This window comes from Corvus cornix, chromosome Z (assembly GCF_000738735.6).
Source record: "Corvus cornix cornix isolate S_Up_H32 chromosome Z, ASM73873v5, whole genome shotgun sequence".
In the NCBI taxonomy this organism is placed as follows: domain Eukaryota; kingdom Metazoa; phylum Chordata; class Aves; order Passeriformes; family Corvidae; genus Corvus; species Corvus cornix.
The window spans coordinates 44,028,935-44,050,377 of NC_046357.1; the positions used below are offsets into that span (position 1 = coordinate 44,028,935).

The window sequence follows — 21,443 nt, forward strand, 5'->3', positions numbered from 1 at the left end:
ATTTCTTTAAAAGGATTCAGAGTACGTCTATGTGGGTTGGTGCTTCAACAGTATTCATCCTACTATTTACTAGGCCCTTCTGTAAAGGTATTCTCAATTTACCTTTTGCAAGCCCTGGAGCTGGAATTGGTTGTTGGATACCCTAAATAACCTAAGAATGATTCCCATGAGATTACGGATGATGAGACAGAAAGAGGTGCTGCCTTTTATTATATTTTTTAATACTGACAGAAGGCGTAGTGTCCTTTTGCAAGCATGTCTGAAAGCCTTTTGGCTTCTTCCAAGCATATTGTTTAGATTCATGGCATCACAGAATGGCTTGGATGGGAAAGGATCTTAAAGACTATTTAGTTCCAGCCCCTCTGCCATGGGCAGGGATGCCATTCACTAAATCAGGTTGCTCAGGGCCCCATCCAACCTGGCATTGAACACTTCCAGGTATGGGGCATCCACAGCTTCCCTGGGCAACCTCTTCCAGCACCTCATCACTGTCTAGGTAAATAATTTCTTTCTAATATCTAAACTAAACCTGCCTTCTTTCAGTTTAAAATCATTGCCTCTTGTTCTGCCTCTATCTTCTCATATAAATGCTCCCTTAAGAAATTGGAAAATTGCAATGAGGTCTCCCTGAAGCCTTCTGTTATCCTTGCTGAATAATGCCAGCTTTGTCAGCCTGTCTTGATAGGAAAGTTGCTCCTTCCCTCTGATCATCTTTGTGGACCCTTCTGTGGACTCACTCTAACAGATCTATGTCCTTCTTGAACTGAGGACTGCAGCACTCCAGATGGGGTCTCACAAGGGCAGAATAGAATGACCTCACCCTGCTGGTCACACTCCTTTTAATGCAACCCAGGATACAATTGGCTTTTGGGGTTGCAAAAGCACACTGTTGGCTCATGTCCAGCCTCTCACCAAAAAGAACCGCCAAGCCCTTCTCAGGGCTGTTCTCAGTGACTTCTTCTCCCAATCTGTTCTCATGTTTGAGACTGCCCTGACCCAAGTGCAGCACTTTGCACTTGGGTTTGTTGAAGATCATAAGGTTCTCATGAGCCCATTTCTTAAGTTTGACCAGATCCCTGGGCTCCATTACTGATTTACCACCAGAGGTGTGTCTCTGGCACCTCCCCTGGACAGCATTGTGTCCAGGGTTAGAACCTGCATCATATAGGCACTGCAGCTCACCAACATCTGGATGGTTTCTTCTGTTTAGAGATATCTTGCGGTCCCCCAGCTCATGTAGAGAATGCTCTGATTCATGGTAGCTTCTATCAGTATGGAGACATGATCACCTATTCATGCTACAGTGGGTACATGCTGGAGGGGCCCATGCGGAGCATTTGCTTGGAAAATGGAACATGGACAACACCGCCTACCTGCAAAGGTAAGGATATCTTTTTTATTAACAGAAGGATATCTTAACTTGCGATAAGCACAGAGGTGTCATCTTAGGAGCAATAAAAATGAAAGTGAAATTTTTGCTAGTTTCAGTGCAGTTGTAGTTTCATTCACAGCATTTAAAGTCCAGGTTCTTGCTTTATTTCTAAGTTAAAGAGAAGGCTTCTGTAATTTTTCTCTTTAGTCCTTGCTAGTCTTACAGTTTCTTTTGCTACAGTGTTGTATCCCACACCTAGGATCCTTTCTCCTGACATCTTTTGTGAGAAAATGGCAGAACCAGTCATCTTTCTGACAAGCTGAGCTGTTTCAGAGAAGCACTGCCAGTCAGTTTTTCACAGTCAAAAATCGAACACTGCAGAAACCAAAATAGAACAAATGGGTGCTTATGTTTAAAGTGTGGCAGCTCCTGAAAATCAGTTTGCAATAAAAGATAGATTGATACAGCTGACTAAATAATACACACTAAGCACTCTAGAAAATTCATAGGTTTAACAATATACCAAAGTCCAGCCTTTCTACACTTGGCATACCAGCAGGTATTTGTAATTTTTCAGTCTGTTGAGCTAAAACATTCACTTGTTCAAGCAAAGAATTAACTCTTCCATACAAGAAGATTCAAATAAATGAAAAGTTTTGAACAGAAAATGGGGTAACAAACACAAAACAGAAGAGATGACAAACTCAACAATAAAAAACATGTATAACCATATTCAAATACTAAGGTAAAGCCACAGATGAGACATAGCAAAAGAGTTCCAGGGTCATAGGGCTTTGGTGGAAAAGATCTTGCCATCTGCCATTTCCATATCAGAAGCTTGGCCTCTGCTGCTGGGTGGCTGTGGAACAGTGAGTTAGCTGTAACCTGAGGTCTTATTTCAGACTGTGGAACAGCCACCATATGACAAGTTGAGCTTTAGGTATTCCGTTTAGAAAGCAAAAAAACCTTACAACACAGCAGTGGCCAGTCACAAGCAGACCCATTCTGTAACATGGTCAGTCACAAGCAGAGCCATTCCTGTTCACACAGAAGAAGAAAAGTTCAAGGACACTCACCTGGGAACACTGGAGCCATTATCAGAATTGTCAGGTCTGCCTCTCCTCCTGCAAGTCTCAGCTCCCCATGTCAAAATAGAAGCAACAGCTCTTCCTTCCTCAGAGACTTTCTGTTTAGGTCAGAAGCCCTTTGGAGATAGAGGATTCCATACTGCACTAAGCCTGGCTAATGATGGACCCCTCATCAGTTTTTTTATATTAATTCTGACAGCAAAATATTATGAATGCTGACACCTAAACAAGTTGAGTTGCCCTACTCTATGAAAGCAGGCACTTAGTTAAATTCCTGTATCTGATAGTTATAATGTCTTGCCTAAAACATGGATCAGTAGAGCATTTTGACGAGAACCAGAATGAAAGAAGTGGGCTTGCAACTCCTGAATATTTCAGGAATAGAGCAGCTTCTCCTGAAAAACAGGTTTGTCTTTGTTTTGTGACCATGGCCTGCCACTGCCATGAAGAATTACCCATCAAGCAGCCAAGTAGAGAAGATCTGAAGGAAAAGCATCTGAGTTACTTCAGTTGTCATGGTGTATCCAAAAGTTCTGTTGGAAATTCACATTACCAAAGCACGAGGCTGTTTCTGAAAAGTTTGTATTTCTAAACTGTGATTGCTACAGAATTCAAGGGATCTCTGCATAATAGCTACTTTACCTAAGCTAGAATTCATTAGCAAAATTATTTGGATATTATCTATTCCAATTTTAACACTTCAGATTGTTCAACTGTCCCTTTAATATCACCAGCTTTACTTTTTATTCTTATTTTATATTTACAATTATACAATATTTTACAGCAAACTCACATATTTTATCCCAAGAGATGTAACTCTGCTAGGAAAGGTACATGCCTATTGTTACCAGCAACCAGGAAGGGCTCATCTGCAAAGCACTGTCAAACATGTTCTGTTTGCAACACTGCAGAGTCTACTGGGACTGTTCAGAGGAATAAGTATTAGGGAAAATTATTTTTAAAAAATGAAGTGAAGAGGTGAACAGATGATGAGGGTGGAAAACAAAGCAGGATAACCTGTGTATTAGGGGAGAGGAATAACCATTTCCCTCCTCTTTTCACCTAAAAGGGGAACTAAAAAGAACTAACGATGTTTCTGAGAGGACTTTCCTGCATTTTCATGACACGTCAAAGTGATCTTTCAAAACTGCTTTATAATTCATGTGAGTGATTTTCCTAACAAAAGCCCTACAGGACCCAAGCCTTTGTGGTCTACATCAGAAACAACATGAAAGCACTCTTTGTAATGACTCATGCTGCATTTCTTGTTTATGGCTGTGTGAGTTGATTATTAATGTGTCCTAAGCCTGCTTGAAACATTCTGTCCTGGTTGAACAGGTTAGTTAACATAAATGTTATAATTAAAAAGCAGACTTCTTTAGCTTCTTTGGAAGAGCTCTCACCACAGCTGCACTTGCCTGAATCACTGCTGGTTAGGGGTTGCCAGCCAGATTCTGATCTGAGTTTCAGGGGTGAGAAGTATTAGCCTGGATCTGCTGATTGTAAATATCTGCAGGACTCGTCAGGCTGCACAGATGCACACAGCTTACCTGACTCCAGTTAATTCTTCCTGAAGTGCTCTAAAATCTGTCTTGTCTGTTTGCCCTCTTCCCACATCTTACTGACTGTGAGTGGTCAGTGTGGAGCTGTCAACCAGAAAGTTCGTACTCCTTCAGCAAACAAGAACATTATGAGAGGGAAGCTGGGGCCTGAGGAAATTGTTCACTTGCAATGACAGAGAAGCTTTTTCCAAAGCTCAGAACAGATAACAGAATTTATTTTTCCCCTTCTGACCCATGTTTGTCTTGCAGGAGTGTAATGCTTTTGTGTCCTGTGAAGATAAATTTGCAAGGGGATCTCAAAAGATTGATGCTGTGGATGTGAGATTTACTACCAGTAACTAAAGTCACAGTTGATGGTTCCTTTTCTCTCCCCAGCAGATCAGGACTGCATTTGCCCTGCTTGCTTTTACAATAGCAAAAAGTCCAAAAGATAATGAGATCCCAGCTTAATTTCCAGTCCCAAGCATTTTTCTAGTTCTTGTCCATTGATAAGAATAATCCCCACAGCTACAGACAAATAGTCTCTGCTTGCCTAAATTGGTGTATAACAAGTGCATACCTAGGGATGATACAGTCTCGTCCAGTTTCATAACCAGGACCTGGGCAGAAATCCAGGAAAAGCCTATCTGCCTGACATCTGATTACTGAGTGTCATGGAGTTGCCATCCAAAGCTATTTGTAACTCATGGAAAACCTGCATCTTCTACATTGACAGTGAGAGAAAATACATTTCAGAGAACTTATTTCATGGACTTTGAATTTAACATGGGATATCATTTATACACGAATCTTTTATCTCACATGCCATTATACATTTGTGGAATATCGTTTAAATGGTAGCTTTAAATGGTGTTTTCATTGCTCAAAAGAAATCTGTTTGGCACACTGTTCTGCTTTAGTCAACACCCAGAGACAAGCTGTCTGTGTAGTAATAGATATTTTTACAACAAAAATTTTCAAAATCACAGTTAAAATATTGCAAATTATGTTAACCTTTCAGAGGTCTCTTCCCATTCTCATTATCAGCTGACACTTGATGGGAAGGCTCTTGAGATTGAAAAATAAAGTGGCAGAGCTTTGGCCTCATTTCAACAGACTCCAAGCTGTAGCTTGCATCTTGGCATGGCTTAGCTCCAGGAGTGACTCAAGTTCGTCTCTCTGAGGGAAAGATTTGCATTCTTTCCAATGTGGGCTTCAGGTTTGAACAGTATTTCAGTGTGCCAATCCACTGTTTGTATTTAACGCTAATATTGTACAAGATCTGAAACACTCAAAGCTTAAATGCATATTTTGGTCACCTAATGACTAGTTAAAGATAGGATGCAATTAGCAGTTCAGATTGAGTTTCCTGAGATTACTGTCAGTCTGATTACTTATTTGTTCTGTAGTATTGTCTCGAAGGCACAGTTTTTCATTTTCCCTTTATAGTATATACACCAACATGACGAAGATTGTACTTCCCCAATGATCTTTAAGCACAATATGTTTGTGCATAGCTTTCACGTGATTTTCTAAAGTAGTCCTGGTTTTCCTGGATGTGTGAGACAAGATACAGTGCAGTGTTATAGAAATGACAGTGAAGTCCAAAGTCTATCCAGTCCAAGGAACATACTGGCCCAGCATGATGGAGTCCACTCCAAATTCCGCACTTTTATGATCAGGTGCTTATTAATAGGAACGCAAGCCAAGGGGCACCAGTCAGCATGAATGCTAAGTGAGGTTTACAGTCACACTTTGAGTTCCACAGATGAACACTTTCTGTGCCAGTGCTGCACCCTTTTTGGCCACTTCTCCTTGTGCTGGATGATAGTGCAGTAAAAATTGCCTGTTCTACCACGCAGTGTTAATCTTACTTTAGACATACCGTATATTAAGCCAGATGGCATTATGTTGGTGTTTCATACCAAGGGTAGAAGAAAGCTTGATTCCATTCCAGAGCCAATTCAGAAGGCCTGAGGAAGGGGTGAGGAAGGTAATAGGTTTTTATGGTGTATTGTATGGGTATTGTATTTCATTTTGTTTTACAAAAGTTAGTGGGAAAAACAGATAAAGCATAGTGTCAGCCTTGGAACATTTTCCAAATAATTTATTCCACTATAAATAGGTCTACATTTTCATTCTTTCCATGGATAATTTTTTGATTGTCTTAATGGTTCCCACACTCTTGCTTACAGTACCTAATCAAACACACAGAGCCAGAAGATGATGTAGCCCTTGAAATCAGAATCAAGCAATGTTTCTGAACTTCACTGCATTTGTTTGTTCTGCTTTAAGCTTTACAACTGCAAAGACCTGTGCAAGATTCTGAGTTGCTAGGCTTCTAATTCACTGTCCTGAATTAGTAATGAAATCGTGCTGTTTCCAGCTGTCTGCCGGTTCCCGTGCCAGAACGGTGGCATCTGCGAGCGACCCAACGCCTGCTCATGTCCCGATGGCTGGATGGGCCGTCTCTGCGAGGAGCGTACGTACATCATCCCTAACACTAATCTCTAGGGTGTTGTAGGTAAGACAAGTGAATTTACCACAGTGAACCAGGTGGGAAAATAAAAAAGCATAAGAGCCAAAACCATAAAAATCATTAATACATTCTGCTTGACAAATGAAAAAGATCAGAGAGGTATATACTTATGGCTTGTTTCTAGAAAAATAACCATTCCCTGACATCTTCAAAGTAAAACAAGCAATATTTAAATTGATGTGATTTTGTTTCTGGGTGCTCTTTCACTGTGGTTGAAGAACACCTTGTTTCAGTTCTCCAGAGTCTGTTTCTAACAGCAATACCTGGTAGTTTTGGGGAACAAACAGGGATTAGAACAGAGGAGACATGACTGTTCTGCTGGTGGCTGCATTAGTCTCTTGGCTTACATATTTATCAGCCTGTGGTTATGAACCTCAACAATTCATTGTTCAAATACTGCAATGTGTTACCTTTTCCATGCTATCCCTGCTGACCTGTGTATTTCTACCTCACAAATTCTAGACTGGCTTTTCCTGCCATAGATCTCAGAATGGTTAGAGAACTGGACCTGTTCTCACTGAAAAGAACCAAATCTGACTGTTGACTGTGTCAGAAATTCCTTGGGTAACATTTGGGAATGCCAGTTTGAACCATGTTTCACTTTTTCTTCATGGTGGTCTTAGCACAAGGAATTTGGGAGATTTAACCCTTTCAGGCTGGCATAGCTGCTGCATGAGGAGCCTTATTACTGTACACATGGTAAGGCATGGGTCTATGTGGATAGAAAAGGAAAGTACCCTTACTGTATTTAGTATTCAGTATGGCCCTGATGTAAGGCTTTAGCATTTCCAAGAACATCTACAGCAGGGGTGGTGTCACTGTCCCTGAATCTGAGTCACTGCCCCTGACTCTGAGTATACATGGAAACCTACAAAAATTGTGCCCATTCTCATCTAGTTCTTGGAGAAGAATATGGTTCAAGCATTTAAGATGTATCATATGTTAAAATGGTCCTCTGAATCTATCTCTGCAGCTTTCAAGTCTTCTCTGTGACAGTGTCAGTTGCACATGGCACAAATTAGTGGTAGATACAGAATGAGAACAAGAGGTTCAGCAAGTTTTGTCTTTTTGCATTTATGGAAACTCCAGTCATGTGGTACATTCACACAGGCCCTTTTTTCTGTCCCTATGACTGTCAGTATCACCACAGCCATACATGCAACTCAGCCGTGTAAGTCTCACAGTTTCAGCAGAAACTGTGAAGTAGTACCAGACACAGAAACTGTGTCTGACAAAATTGTGTTTGGCATCCCACAGCTGAGTTTATTAGTTTCATCAGTAATGACACTTGAAGCATTCTCCGGAACCAGCCATTTCATTTATGATCCCAGCTCTTTCAATCTGTCATCCCAGCTCAGGAAAAGAATTTGCACAACTGGTCAGTGCAACCCCAAGTTTGCACTGCTTGTCAAGCAAAGTGCGCCAGTGAACAGAAAAGACGGGCTTAGTCTTTGAAGTTAAGGGCCTGTTCTGGAAGCCCAAGGAATTTCTGAGTGCTAGCACTGAGCACACGTCTGTCAGGATCAGGCCACAATAACGCCGCTGACAGAATTTAGTCACCTTGTAGTTCACAGAACATTTCACAGAAAAGGTAAGATCCATCTTCCTAAGAGAGTCCTGTCCATTCTAAAAAACAGGCAGGCTACTGCAAGTTTAATGATATAGAAAAGTATTTCTCAGTGATAAGGGTTAGTCCATGTGAGGTCCATGGAAACTCATAATTATTTTCTTATCCAAGCTGACGGCACCTGCTCAGCTTGACCTCTGCTGAGCAGCAGAAGAGGAAGAACCCCTACCTCAGTCTTCTTCAGACCTCATTCACCCTCCCAATATAAAACTCTAATGGAAGTGCCCCTTGAGGGTCCAAATTTGAGACCCAGCTCAACCCTTGCTCTTATTAGAGCACGTACCCTCAAGTACTTTTTTCACTTAACATAGTGGAGATAAGAGTTTTGTGAAGGTACTTAAATCATGAACATATGGGAGTTTTGCAGATCTGCTCAGAGGAGCAGTGTAGCCTGATTGTTGCTCTGTCCAGAGGTCATCAGCTGCTTGGTATGTGCTTTGTTTCTTCCCCAAAGGTTCCAGCCCAAGTCTTGTTTCACCCAAAATGCCTTGTATCCAAGCTGCCTTTCCCCAGGGGACTTATGGTCTCACCTGTCTCAGCATGTTTTTACTGGCCTAGACAAAGTGCTTTTCTATGGGCGGGGCATAGATTAACTTGTTTTGGACGCTACATCTGTGAGTCCAAAGAATTCATGAACAATCCAATTTTTGTCATTAAAGTATGAACTGATTTTGTTAACACCACCACAGAAGTGGCCAATGTCTGTGGATATTATACCTGGGATAAAAGGAAACAGCCCTGGCTCATTTCCCATGAACACAGGGCCTCCAAGCATCTGAGGGACTCTAGGAATTGCTCCAGCCTATCCATTTCTTTGCCACTACTCCTTGTCATATCTGGGTGCCATGCCAGCAGTATTTGCTTCTCATGCCTTGTCGGTAGATCCTGCTCAACTCTGCTGATACTCCATGCAAACACTTCAAGGGGTAGTGGAGTTTCTATTTAAACATAAGTTCATCTTTTGCACACTCTATTCTTTGCTTTCTTGGGAGGTAATGCTTTTCTCTGGTTCTCTGCTCTTCTCCTTAGCAATATGCATTCTGCCGTGTCTCAATGGAGGTCGCTGTGTGGCCCCTTACCAGTGTGACTGCCCCCTCGGATGGACTGGATCACGCTGCCATATGGGTAAAACTTCTCACCTGCATTTTTTCTCACTTTTTATGACTACTAGCAATACCTAGCACAGTTCTCTAGGGACTCATGGAACTCCTAAGCTTCTTGCAGGAAAAGCTAGGTCTACAATAATATTCCTGGAGGAGTTGCTGTCCCTAGCTGTAAACTATTTTCAGATTAGTCCCTCCCTGATGAGTCTTTAAAATTCCCAGAAAATCTTGCTCTGGTAAAGGACAGACAGTATTCCCAAAGTACTCTCTGCAAAAAGCAATGCAAAGGAGAAAGGGTATCCAGGGAGAAGAATAAAACAATTCTTCTCAATTCCAAGGGCATGATTTTCATTTTCATCTTCTGGAAATTCAGGTCATCATTAAATTGACAAACAAGCTGCAGGTATTGTAGAGGTTTTTCACCACATAGCTGTCTGGTTTGGTGGATTCCCACTAATTGCCTGGGTACTGAATCAGGAAAGACAGCAGAGCAAAGCAAGGATTTAAGGGTGGTTGAGTTTAATGGGTACGTCATACATGGCTGCCTTACATTAGGTATCATCTAAGTTCTCTGAACAAATCCAATGTGCACTTCTTTTTACTAGATCTCTTACTTGCATCTAACCAAAGGTGAAGGGCATGGAGCACACAAAAATAGAGAGGGGTAGGAGGAGGGTAGTGATTCCTGATGTCCAGGTCTGTGTCCTGACCAGTCAGTTTGTGTGAAATGAGGTTGACTGCAGTTATGGAAAATATTTGAACCTGAGGCTTAGAATATCAAAACTGAACAAATGCCAGTTTTGGAAAGACTTTTCCCTGTGAAAAGACAGTAAAACTCAGCAACTGAGTTGTTACTGAAATGTCTTTCAATCATTATTAGATCTTAAACAGTTACAAATATTAGCTATTTTGAAAAATATCTTTTACAGTTTCTTCACTGTATTTTATGTCCGGGTGCACCTTAACTTATTTTTAACAGGGATTTAACATGAAAGCCCAGTTTTGCCTTCCTGCAAGACTTGGAAGTAGCTGATGGTGTGAGCTGGGAAGGAATCCATGCCTCTGTTAATGAATGTTCATAGTATTTGTTTAACTGATAAGAATAGTGATTTTAGGGGATAAGCTGTGTGATACACTGCAAACCCAACACTTCTGCAGAAAACTGAAATACCACAGGGAGCATTTTAACTCTGAACTATTGTCTTTTGAAGGGACTCTTGCCTAACACATAATGCATCATTTCCGCTCGTATTTCACAAGCTTTGCAGCTGTAATAGGTGCTTGAGGAGGATAGATGGCTTCTTCACTTTTGGGCCAGAAATTCAAATCTGTACAGGCTTGACTTACTTTTCAGTAGCTAAAGGGAAAATTCTAGTGAAAATTGCATCTGCGTCATAGACACTGCTTATGAAGTTTTTTTAATCACTTCTTGTTTCAGCTACTGATATTGACATTATGCTGTGACAGAGAAGTACTTCAGTGACAGCTAAAGATGTTGCAATCATATGCTTCATTCCAAAATCAGAAGTAATTTTCAACATTACCTACATGGTGCACTTAATTGTATATGGATGGCCTATCACTACAGCCTCCTGCCATTGTTTGTTCTTGTTTGGCCCAGAGGAATTGGAGTCGTTTTTTCGCATTCCTGTGACTCCTCATTTACATTTCCTGTAATTCTGTGTTAATCAGTGTTTCCTGATGCATATTCCTTGCAAAAATATTACCCAGCCTTTGTCCTCACTAGTATCTTTAGGTCTGTTCTCTATGTCTGGCATTATCTACTTCAAAGTATTCACATCTTTCAATTTTCCTGCAATAAACATGTCTGTGTTTGAAGTACCTCATTAAGTGCGTATCTAAACTGGTTCTGTAAATTGTATGGTTCTTTACCTTTCAATCTCAAAACTGATTGGAAGACTTGAAACTTTGACTCTTGTTTGATTACTTGATATCCTTGGGTTTGACTGTCACAAGAAAGCATGTTCAACTAGGCTCAGCATGACCTGGAAGGTAGACAAGGGGTTTTTCTCTAACACCCTGTTGCACCTAGTCTCACCTCTTAGGGCTATCCAGTGTCTTTCAGAACCTTACTGTCACTCTCTGCTTCCTTTCTTTGTCTCCATATAGGTGCCATTGTGTGAAATCTTACTCCTTGCTTAGTGTTGATCTGCACATGGCTTTCTGACCTTCAACTTCCTCTGCTGTTTCTTTCTATACTTTTTTACCATGTTTGATGTCTGCTTGTCTTGGCTAGTGTTAAGCTGTCACATTCCTTGTTTTAAAAAAGTCTACATTTTATTCCTATTCTCCAGTTTATGTTATGACTCGTCTAATTCCTCCTCCTGCTTCCACTTTCCTTTGTTGTCTTAAATGGAATCAGAAACAACAGAATTTTTAAGGCAATGTAAAATTACACACTGGCTGCTTCATGCAGCTCATACAATGCAGCAAAAGTAATAGAGTCAAATCACACTTAGCAGACGTGTGCTTCTCAGGCTGCCCTTTCCATTCCTAAGGCAGGATGGATTTTCAGTGCCCTGCTCCTTAATCAGCTTGCTGTGGTTGTGCTCATTAATGCAAATTTGTGTGTGTGTTTGTATGCAGCTGTTTGCCAGTCGCCTTGCTTAAATGGTGGGAAGTGCATACGACCAAATCGGTGCTACTGTCCCTCTTCCTGGACTGGACATGACTGCTCTAGGTAAGTGTTGCTGAGCACTGTCCCAGAGCTAGGCTGAATCATACCCTACTGAACTCTAAATCTGAACAATGAGCAAATAATTTTAACATTTCGAGCATCTCTAGGTTCTGTAAAACAGTAACCTTAAGATGCCTCAAGATTTATGGGCAATATGGATAGATCTTAGAGAGTACTGTGCAAAATTATTGCCAAACTTCTAGAAAGCTCAGAAAATTGTATATTTACATGTAAGGAGACAGGCAAACACGCAATGTTTAGACTGGTTTTTCATGATGTAAATGGAAGTGGAGTTTTGACATGGAATACAGAATATTCTTCAGGAAATTTTAGTGGCCTACTGTTTACTAGAGCTCATTATTAACTGTATATACCTCAGCTGGGTCCATGTTCAAGACTAGGCTCATGCAAGAGTTGTTATAAATAATAGGTCATCTTACACCCAGCGTTGAGTGATGTAATCGTTTAAAGAGTACAACACACTGCCTCTGAGGCAAGTCCCAGTTCAAATCTCCTGGCAGCTCTAGGGCCATAAAACACATGATAGCAAAAATGTTTATACCGCGACTCACACAAGCTCCTGCTGAACACATTGGTCATTATCCTGGAGAGCTAAATAAGAACCACATGAATATTAATATTTTTCTGCAGGAGACAGACAAAGCCTGTGACATTAGCCCTGCAGGACTGAGTCTAGCAGCTTGTCCCTTCCAGAGCTGTTTTAAGAGGAAGTTTCCCAAACACAAGTGGGTGGGTGAAGACTGAAACAAGCTCTGACATCTGTTTCATATTTTGTTAAGCTTTGGCCTCCATTACCTGTGGCCCTTTATGGGGTATGATACCTTTCTGACAATTCTAAAATAATACAGGCAAATGCCACGATAGCAGAGAATCACTGCTGCAGGTTAACAAGGTGTGATTTATAAGGGGAAGCTGAAAGATCCCAAAGCTTTTACCAGCATGCAGAACGAGACTAGCTCCAAACTACTCTGTGATGAGCCATGACTAAAATTAAATGTCAGATATCTCTATTCCCCATGCCTACTGTCTTCCCCTCTTTGAGCTGTGGCACTCTAATCCCTGGTATACTTTCAGACACCATCCTCTTGTACCTCACTGTTAATCGTTTGGTATGTTCAGCACACCCCTGATTTTATTTTGTTTGGGTTTTTCAATGCAGGAAACGGAAGGCTGGATTCTATCCCTTTTAACATCAGAGCAGCAATTCTACATTCAGATATCTTTCTTCAGCCTAGGCACCAGGGCTTGGAATCTAATGCATTGTAAATCAAATCCATTGTTTCCCTTCCCCCACCCCTCCCCAGCTCCCTTGTTTTGTATTTTATTTTGTGATACATTTTTACAATACCTTTCAATTTTTAAAGAAATACTCTGTATTTTTCATTTACAAAAGTGTTATCAAATATATGCTGCTACACAGATGTCATACACACATACACATACAAATGTAAAGATTCCTACAGTCCACTGAGGAAGAGGTTGTTTAAAGTGAAGTCCCTCCCATTTCTTACATTAAGTGAACTAATTAAACTGTACTATACTGCCAACTATGATTAAACAGAATATGGCAATTCTGCTTACCAGCTGCCAAAGCATACTACTGTCCAGCAACTCAACAGTAAAGAGTGTTACACAAGGCTGACAGAGCCACTAAACTCTGCATTGGGCCTGACTCTGAATTTCAGCTGATAAAAATTATAACTGCATGTGATAAAGTCGGTGTTGTAACCACAGTTTCTGGTGAGCATAAGGAGAAGATTCTGTAGTGTAGTTTATGTGACATTAACTTCATTGGAGAGTGACTTAATGGGAGGCATCTGCATGAATTTTACCTGAGATTTCTTGGTTAAATAGTCAAAATTGTAAAAGAGATGAGGGAACATCATCTCATTGAGAGAAGAATGGACTAAGTCTAGCCAACAGGAGCCTTGGAAGCTTTCTGACCTACAGGCAGTGCAGGTGTAGCTCTAAACTGGATAATCCAGGAGCCAGCAGTAGGAAGCAGGCAGATCTCTGAAACCTGCACTTTCCTTTTGCCATGGGACACACCACCTGCCTGTAACCACCATCCCTTTCCTATGTAAATGAAGTACATATCTAGCAGCTACCTGCTAGGTGAATGTTTTTGATATCTGGGGTTTAGGTCCCAGTATTTGACTGCCCCTGAGTCGGAGAGTGAAGGCAACGGTTACGTTTACAGGTGAAAGTTTGCTATCTGCATTTTTGTTATGCAGAACCCTCAAAAAACTGGAAAAAGCCTGTCTTGAGAACACACACAGGTAGAAATGCTCAGCTGACTGAGAAATACTGAGAGCACACATGCTATCAGATGTCTCTTTCTCACACTGGTAATCCCATTGCATCTGAGGAAAGCACACACCTGAGTGCCACCATTAAGTCATACTCTGATGAACTGAAATGCTAAGATTTGTGATTAAGTAGGGTGGTGGAATTACAAGGCAGAAATCACATGCATTTTTTGAAGTCACATATGTGGCAATTGTCATCAGTAAACAAAAAGTCTGATCTATGAAAAAAGATCTTGGAGTCAGAACCGGAGAGTCATCGATCAGAAGCTCCATTTTTCCCAATAGTAACGGAAAAGTGTAATTTGCAGCCATCATTGGGAAAGAAAAAGGAGAAATAAATTTTACCTTCTGTAGCTTCCTATTCCTGCTTAGCTACCCTCCAGATTAAAAGTGTGCACAACTGCCCCACCCCACTCACCTTCATGGATGTACCTTCCTTTTATGCATGAACCCTGACACCAAAATGAGCTCACAGTTACAGTAACAGGGCTCTAGTAAATACTGACACATAACTGTTGGCTGTTAGCCCAAGACCAGAAACAGGGAAGAAAGAAACAAGCAAAGTTTTCAGCTATTAGGAGCTTTCAGCCAATTTAAAAAAAAAAAAAAACAGATAGTAAAAAATAGGAGTCATTAGGGGATCAGATTAATGTGAATGTAGATTCTTTCCCAGTGGGAGCTGCAACCAGCTGAAGAGTTGTGGTTTTAGCTCCCACAACCTTCTTTTTCTAATGGACTCTGCTAGCACGTAGCAAAAATCTTCTCCCAGCTCCACAGCCATTGATGTTTGCAGCTTTGACTGAAGTTAGTGTCCAGTAAGTAATGTCCACATTTCAACACACAGTCACCACCATTTGTAGGCACTTTGTTGCTTGACTTCCTTGCTGCCTTACCAGCAAATGAAGGGAAGCTGCAGTGAGTAGCACAGGACTTCTCAAGGGAAAGAGTGCATAGGTGAGAAAAGCAGATCTTAATTTATATGTCATTCTCACATTGGTGTCCCTTTTCCAATGTGCTTCTCTGGTGTGTCCCCTGATTCTGTCCTGGTCATCTCCAGAGCAGAACAGCAGTGGTGAGGAGAGTGCTTAGATCTAGCAGGACATTGCTGGAGAGTTTAGGGCTGCAGAATAGCTTTTAGCACCTCAGCTTCACACTAGTGACTAGTACGTGAAGTCCCGGGAGCAACCCAGTCAACACGTTTTGTATTATGTGGTGTTAGGACAGAATAGCTGAAACTAGAGGCTGTTATATTAGTGCTATTGATGATGTTTTGATACTTGCTGGAATATTTTTCCCTCCCTACCCAGTACTGTATTGTCATTTATGTCACTGCTTGTTGTGTGTTTTAAACGACTTCCATGTGATGCACTTTACACTGTAAATAAAGCTGCACCCTGTTTAGTACCTATATAGAGGCAACATTGCACTCTTTTCATAATGCCTCACAACAATGGTATTAACCTACCTTTAGGATCTGCTGGCACAGATTACAGAAATAGACCTCCACTCAAGCAGAAAGACAAAATAATTGCCAGCAATCTTAAAAGGTTGTGTTGGATTAGTTCAGGTTTGATCTGCAGATAAAAATGCAGTTAACACCTCATTTTTCAAATCCTTTCTGTTTCTAGGGCATAGTTTTAAACCTTTAAGAGCCAAATTTACCAGTGGCATAAAGATTAAAACCTGTTTCACTCACTGCTGATGGAGATACAACTTATTTTATTCTGCACCAGTACTGGAATTTTTAAAGCTGTGGAAATGCCCGTATTCCTGGATAGATGAGGTAAAGAATGACTGTAGCAGAAAGAAAACTTTGTAACTCAAATATCACTTGTCCAAACAAGGAGCACATATGATATAACAGTCAAAAGATTTAGGATGTGAAGCTTTTCGAGGTAATATTGTAAGCCTGTCAAGGTTTGGATACACAACCAGTAATGGAGACTTGGAAGTGCAAAAAGTGGTCAATGTTTGAAAGCCTTCCCCTAAGCCAGCTACTCAGAATGTGGTGTGAGGTTACTGATAGTGTTGTTAATGAAGCCCTGAAATTTGATGTGTATCTTATAGAAAAGATAGAAATCTGCATCTCAGATTTTCAGTACGTTAAATACTGGTAATAATCATGAGTGGGAACAGCTGGGCTGCCTGTGCACATGGACTCAGATCTTGTGCATGCTCTAGAAACACAGAGAACTGCTTTATTTAAAGGGAAGTGTGGTAAGAACAGGCTCTTTCCTTGGCCCTGTTCTCTTTGTTGTGAACACTGAACAAGCTAAAACTCTGAAAGGAGTCTACTGACACCTATGTCTCTCTGCTTGGAAGTACACTGGGAAATGTTTGTGTGTGACTGATCTCACAGCGGCAGGGCACTGGACAGGGTTAGTGTGTGCCAGCAGTTGTTATCATGAGGAGTCACCTTAACAGTCTGACCAGAGATCTCTTTTGCATCTCAGCACAGGAACAGTTTGTCCATCTCTGAGTTGTCTTAGAGCAGTTTGGATCCTCACTGCAGAAAGGATCCCTGCTGCTTTTACTGCACTGCAGATTCTTCTCTGGGATAACATACCCTGACCACACATTTCCAGCAGTGAGATACAGGAGTTGCAGTACCCAGACGCAGCCCAGGTGGAATATGCAGTATCATTATTGATCTGTTTCTCTAAGGTTATTTCCACTCGCGCGCATAATGCAGAGCACTTCTTCATATATCCATCCCATGTAAGACGAGCTCCTCTCCCAGCAGCAAGGCTGCATTTCCATTACCCTTGTTTTCTAGCCTGATGTGTTGCTAGTGTCTGCCAATATCAAGGTCTGTGGGCTTGCCACCTGTCCCTGCTGAGCTTGGAGCACTGCAAAAGCTGATGCTCTTCACAAGCTTATAGGCATGGTTCTTCAGCGCAGGCTTGTCCATCCTGCCAGATGTGCCTCCTGTAGATGGACCAGCATGACCACTTTGTGCTGTATCATGCATGGCCTAGTGAACAAGACACTTGAGTTTCTCCCAGACAGTGGCAGACTGTGCCACCACAAGAAAGTCACTTCAAGTCTTCCCATTTTACAGGTCAGATGAGCCCTTCCTTCTCCCCCAAGGTCCTGCAGATTTAAAACGACAGATGAGATTTAAGCATGATTATCACATTTACTAATGGTAGCTCTTCTGTAGATGTCATCTTCACACCTCATTGCTAGTTCAGTGGACCAGCACTAACCTTGATCTTTTCAGTCTAGTGTCTTTGCTGAATGTAAATCTTATTCCTTCAAATTTTCATTTGCAACCAACATCTGCTGAACAGATTGTTCCTGAAAACTCAAGTTCTCTCTCTGTCTCCAGAAACTTTGAGGCTATGACAATGTCATTGATTGCAGAGTGGCACCAGTTCTGTTTGGACCCAGAGCCTGCATGCATGGCAAAGGCCAGAAAAGGAGGCTGCTGGGCAGGGACAGGTTGTCACTGTGATACTGCTGGCCTGCACCACATAGGAGGCCAGGAGCATGGTGAGGACTGACCCTGGATCTCTGCTCAGTGCTCTTCTCTCCTCGATGACAAATTTTGCCATGCTGTATGCCAGCAGCCTCAGGAAATCAGTCTGTTGTTATGCAACCAGCTGGCAAAGAACAATCACAGCAGTCACCACTCCCAGCTCATCTATACCCCACAAACAAATCCAGGGCTTTCCTGGCTGCCTGTTAGTCATGCCTTCCCTTCCTATCCCCTCCTAGCTGCTTCCTCAGTACAGTCCATTTATTTCACTCTGTTTTCAATAGTTTGGCTGTAGTCCTTCTTCCTCATTTGGGAGTGGCATGATTTTTTGTAGCTAACTTAGAAGTGGCCAGGATTCATTGGATATGAAGCCAGCAGCCTCACTGGCTGGGAGGGAGGCACAGTGTCAGCTGCTGCTGCCTGGCCTTGCCTTGCTTTGCCTTGCCATCCCTTCCTCTTGCACTCCTTGGCCATGCTTTTCATTTTACAGATACTTGGTTATGCTTGCAGCTGCTGGGTGTGTGTCTGCATTTTCCAGGCAGACACCAAAGGCACAGAGCAGAGGCACATCCAGATCAGCTTACAATAACTGGGGAGAAGATGCTGTTGCCTTTTCCCGCTGCACTGCAGCAGCCTAGGGTTGCCCTTTTCCCTGACATTTGCTCCACTGTTGTGGCTCACAACTGATTTCTGCATCTATCCTTGTGCAGCTCTGTCCATGAGACTGCAGTTTCATAGGCGAGGTCATGACCAGGGTCCTGACCTGGTGCATAGGACACAGGAGTCCTGTGATATGCAGAGATCCCATCTACTTCATGTGTACAGTAGGCTGGTCCCAAATATTTTTCAGTGCCAAGGGAATTATCAAGGGAATTACTGCTCTTGGCTGCTTCTGGAGGGTGCAATATCAACTGGCAGCCTCCAAGCCACACATAGCATCAAAGCCAGGCTGCATGCCTATCCCTGGCTCAGCTGGGGAGGGAGACAATTCCTCAAGGAAAAGGTAGGTTCACTATACCCTCTGCAAAAAACAAAACCTTGGAGTTGGACCTTGTCCTGGCTCCGCCACTGCCTGTTCACCCTGGAAGAGGGTAGGACCAGGAAGTAACACCAGGAACCAGTCATGGGAGCCCAGGAAGGATCATAGTCCTTCCCTGGGAAGTAGGATGAGGGCAGAAATGCCTGCAGTGGTTACTGGTGGTGCTGAACAGGGACAGTCTTACAGCTCTGCCCAGGGAGAACCTGGACACAACTCTGGACCCATCTCACCTAGCATGGGGCATTTGGGGAATTCCCAAAGGTGAGGGGAGGTTTTTCCATGCTGGAAAAGAAGGGGTGGCAAAATGGGAGGCTGTGTATGACAAGAACGGAAACCTCAAGAAAGCTGCAGTTTAGAAACCACTCAAGTATATGGTCATGTCATACAACCATTAAGGGTACTTAATTGCACCATGCAGTTTAAAACATGTTTAAGCATTCTTCTGGGCTACAGCCTTAGTCATCACAAGATTATAATAAATATGAAAAACTGTGTCTGCCCTGCAGACACTGGTTAGATGGCTGCTAAGTGCCTGGCACTGAATATTTGCCATCAGCTGAATGCAGAAAGTTGATAAAAGAGGTGGCTGCCCAGTCAGGTATTGCTAGGCCAGATGTCGGGTTTGATTTTATTAAATAGCTTGGTTAACAATGTAGGGTAAGGGATAAAGAGCTCATTAGTTAATCTTGTTTATTGCAGGGAAGTGCTATAAGCACCTGTGAGAATAAATTATGTGAAGGAAGGATAATCATATTAAAGGAAAATTATGTGAAATTAAAGTTAGAAATGACAAGTCAGTGCTTCCTGAGGGGAACAGAAAAAAAAAAAAAACAAAATGAATGTGTCCCTGGGGAGGGAGGGAAGTGTTAAGGCAGGCTGGTGAGCTGGCTGTTCCCACCCTCACTTGCTTTGGGTTTCATGCTTGGAAACAAACAGCGATGGCAGAGTCCTAGGCAGATGAGAGGAGAGCAAAACCAAGACCAACCCACAGCACTGTGGAGATGCAGCAGCAGAGCTTGTGTAAATTTTGTTTTGTCTTACTTTTGGTCCCACAAAGGTATGATTTCTCTCTGGCCAGCACCAGTGAGATAATGTTGCTGCCATTCCTGTGTGTGCTGTTATATGAAGCTGGCAGCTGGTGTCCACATGGGAGGAGGAGGAATGTCACCAAGTCTGGAGTCACGACGCTCTGAAATGCCAGATAAATAAGGGAGATAAACACAGCCAGCCGGGAGCGGGGGGACCCTGTTCATGCCACCAAGGATCACACTGCACAGCACCTGCTCAGAGTGTGATTTTGCAGCCTAAATGTTCCAGAAGCATGGGGTTCTTCTGATTTCATCCCTGGTAAGAATACGTAAACCAGATAAGAGTGGCTGCTGTGTATAAATACCACATTTGAGGACACTTCAGAGAGGAGTCACTGATGGTGGCTATGGGGTTATATAAAATAAAGGATTGAATATAAGTGGAGCAGATATCCCACTGTACCAAAAAGCATATAAGTTTTCTGAGTTACCTGTGGGCTGAGCTCCCTGTAAGGAGACACTAGACTAGAGTTGAGTTAGTATAGAACAAGGCATGATACAGCATAATAAGCACAATGTACAGTCAGAGAGCTCAATCCAGAAGGTTTCTTATATTTCTGCTTTCAAGAAGCTACTGAGGTTTTTCTGAGAATTTCAGGTTATTTAGGAAAAGATGCAGAAGTAGTATAGAATGCAGTATGGCTGGGGATGAATGACTTGGTACACGGACACCAGTACTCCGAAAACCATCAAGCACTTAAGGACCAAGAATTAGAAGAAGGAGCCTTGTCCATCCACTTACATTTCCCAGAAGATCTGTAATTGGGCCTTAGGGCAATAGAGGTAAAAGCTGTGCAGCAAAAGTGGACCACAAAATCATAAAATTGTTAAGGCTGGAAAATAGCTTTAAGAACATTGAGTCCAACTGTTAACTTCACACTACCAAGACCATTAAACCAAGTGCCACATTCACATATCTTTTAAATACCTCCAAGGATGGTGACTTCTGGGCAGCCATTTTCAATGCTTGGCAACCCTTTCAGTGAAAAAAATTTTACTAATATCCAATCTAAACCTCCCTGGTGCAACTTGAGGCTGTTTCCACTTGTCCTGTCACTTATCTGGGACCAGACAACAACCCTCACCTGGCTACAACCTCCTTTCAGGTAGTTTCCTTTCCTCCAGGCTAAACATCCCAGCTCCTTTAGTTGCTCCTCATGAGACCTGTGCTCCAGAACCTTCCCCAGCTCCATTGCCCTTCTCTGGACATGCTCCAGCACATCAGTGTCTTTCTTACAGTGAGGTGCACAAATCTGGGAACAGCATTCAAGGGGCCTCACCAGTGCCCAGTACAAGGGGGATAGTCACTGTTCCCCCACAGTCCTGGTCCAAAACTATTGCTGATACAGGCCAGGATTCCATTGTCCTTCTTGGCCACCTGAGCTCCCTGCTGGGTCATGTTCAGCCAGATGTTGACCAGCACCCTACAGCCCTTTTCTGCTGGGCAGTTTTCCAGCCACTCCTCCCATCATCATGTGAGGTTGTTGTGACCCAAGTGCATCTGGCGCTTGGCCTTGTTGAACCTCATACAGCTGGC

The 21,443-nt window shown here is 42.3% G+C and overlaps 1 protein-coding gene and 1 long non-coding RNA gene across 3 annotated transcripts in view; one reads left to right on the plus strand and one right to left on the minus strand.

The window, feature by feature from the left end:
• Nucleotides 1-15,706, plus strand: part of SVEP1 (sushi, von Willebrand factor type A, EGF and pentraxin domain containing 1) — a 120,567-nt gene extending 104,861 nt beyond the window's left edge. Inside the window, exons 46-50 of the mRNA XM_039566578.1 lie at nucleotides 1,211-1,381; nucleotides 6,388-6,483; nucleotides 9,197-9,292; nucleotides 11,878-11,971; nucleotides 13,149-15,706. Of these exons, the coding sequence (XP_039422512.1) occupies nucleotides 1,211-1,381; nucleotides 6,388-6,483; nucleotides 9,197-9,292; nucleotides 11,878-11,971; nucleotides 13,149-13,179 (488 nt within the window). The 3' untranslated portion in view covers nucleotides 13,180-15,706. The remainder of the gene's footprint in view (nucleotides 1-1,210; nucleotides 1,382-6,387; nucleotides 6,484-9,196; nucleotides 9,293-11,877; nucleotides 11,972-13,148) is intronic.
• Nucleotides 1-21,443, minus strand: part of LOC120411470 — a 59,220-nt gene that overhangs the window by 7,295 nt on the left and 30,482 nt on the right. For both annotated transcript variants that reach the window (XR_005603780.1, XR_005603779.1), the window contains exon 2: nucleotides 1,183-17,391. This is a non-coding gene — a long non-coding RNA (uncharacterized LOC120411470). The remainder of the gene's footprint in view (nucleotides 1-1,182; nucleotides 17,392-21,443) is intronic.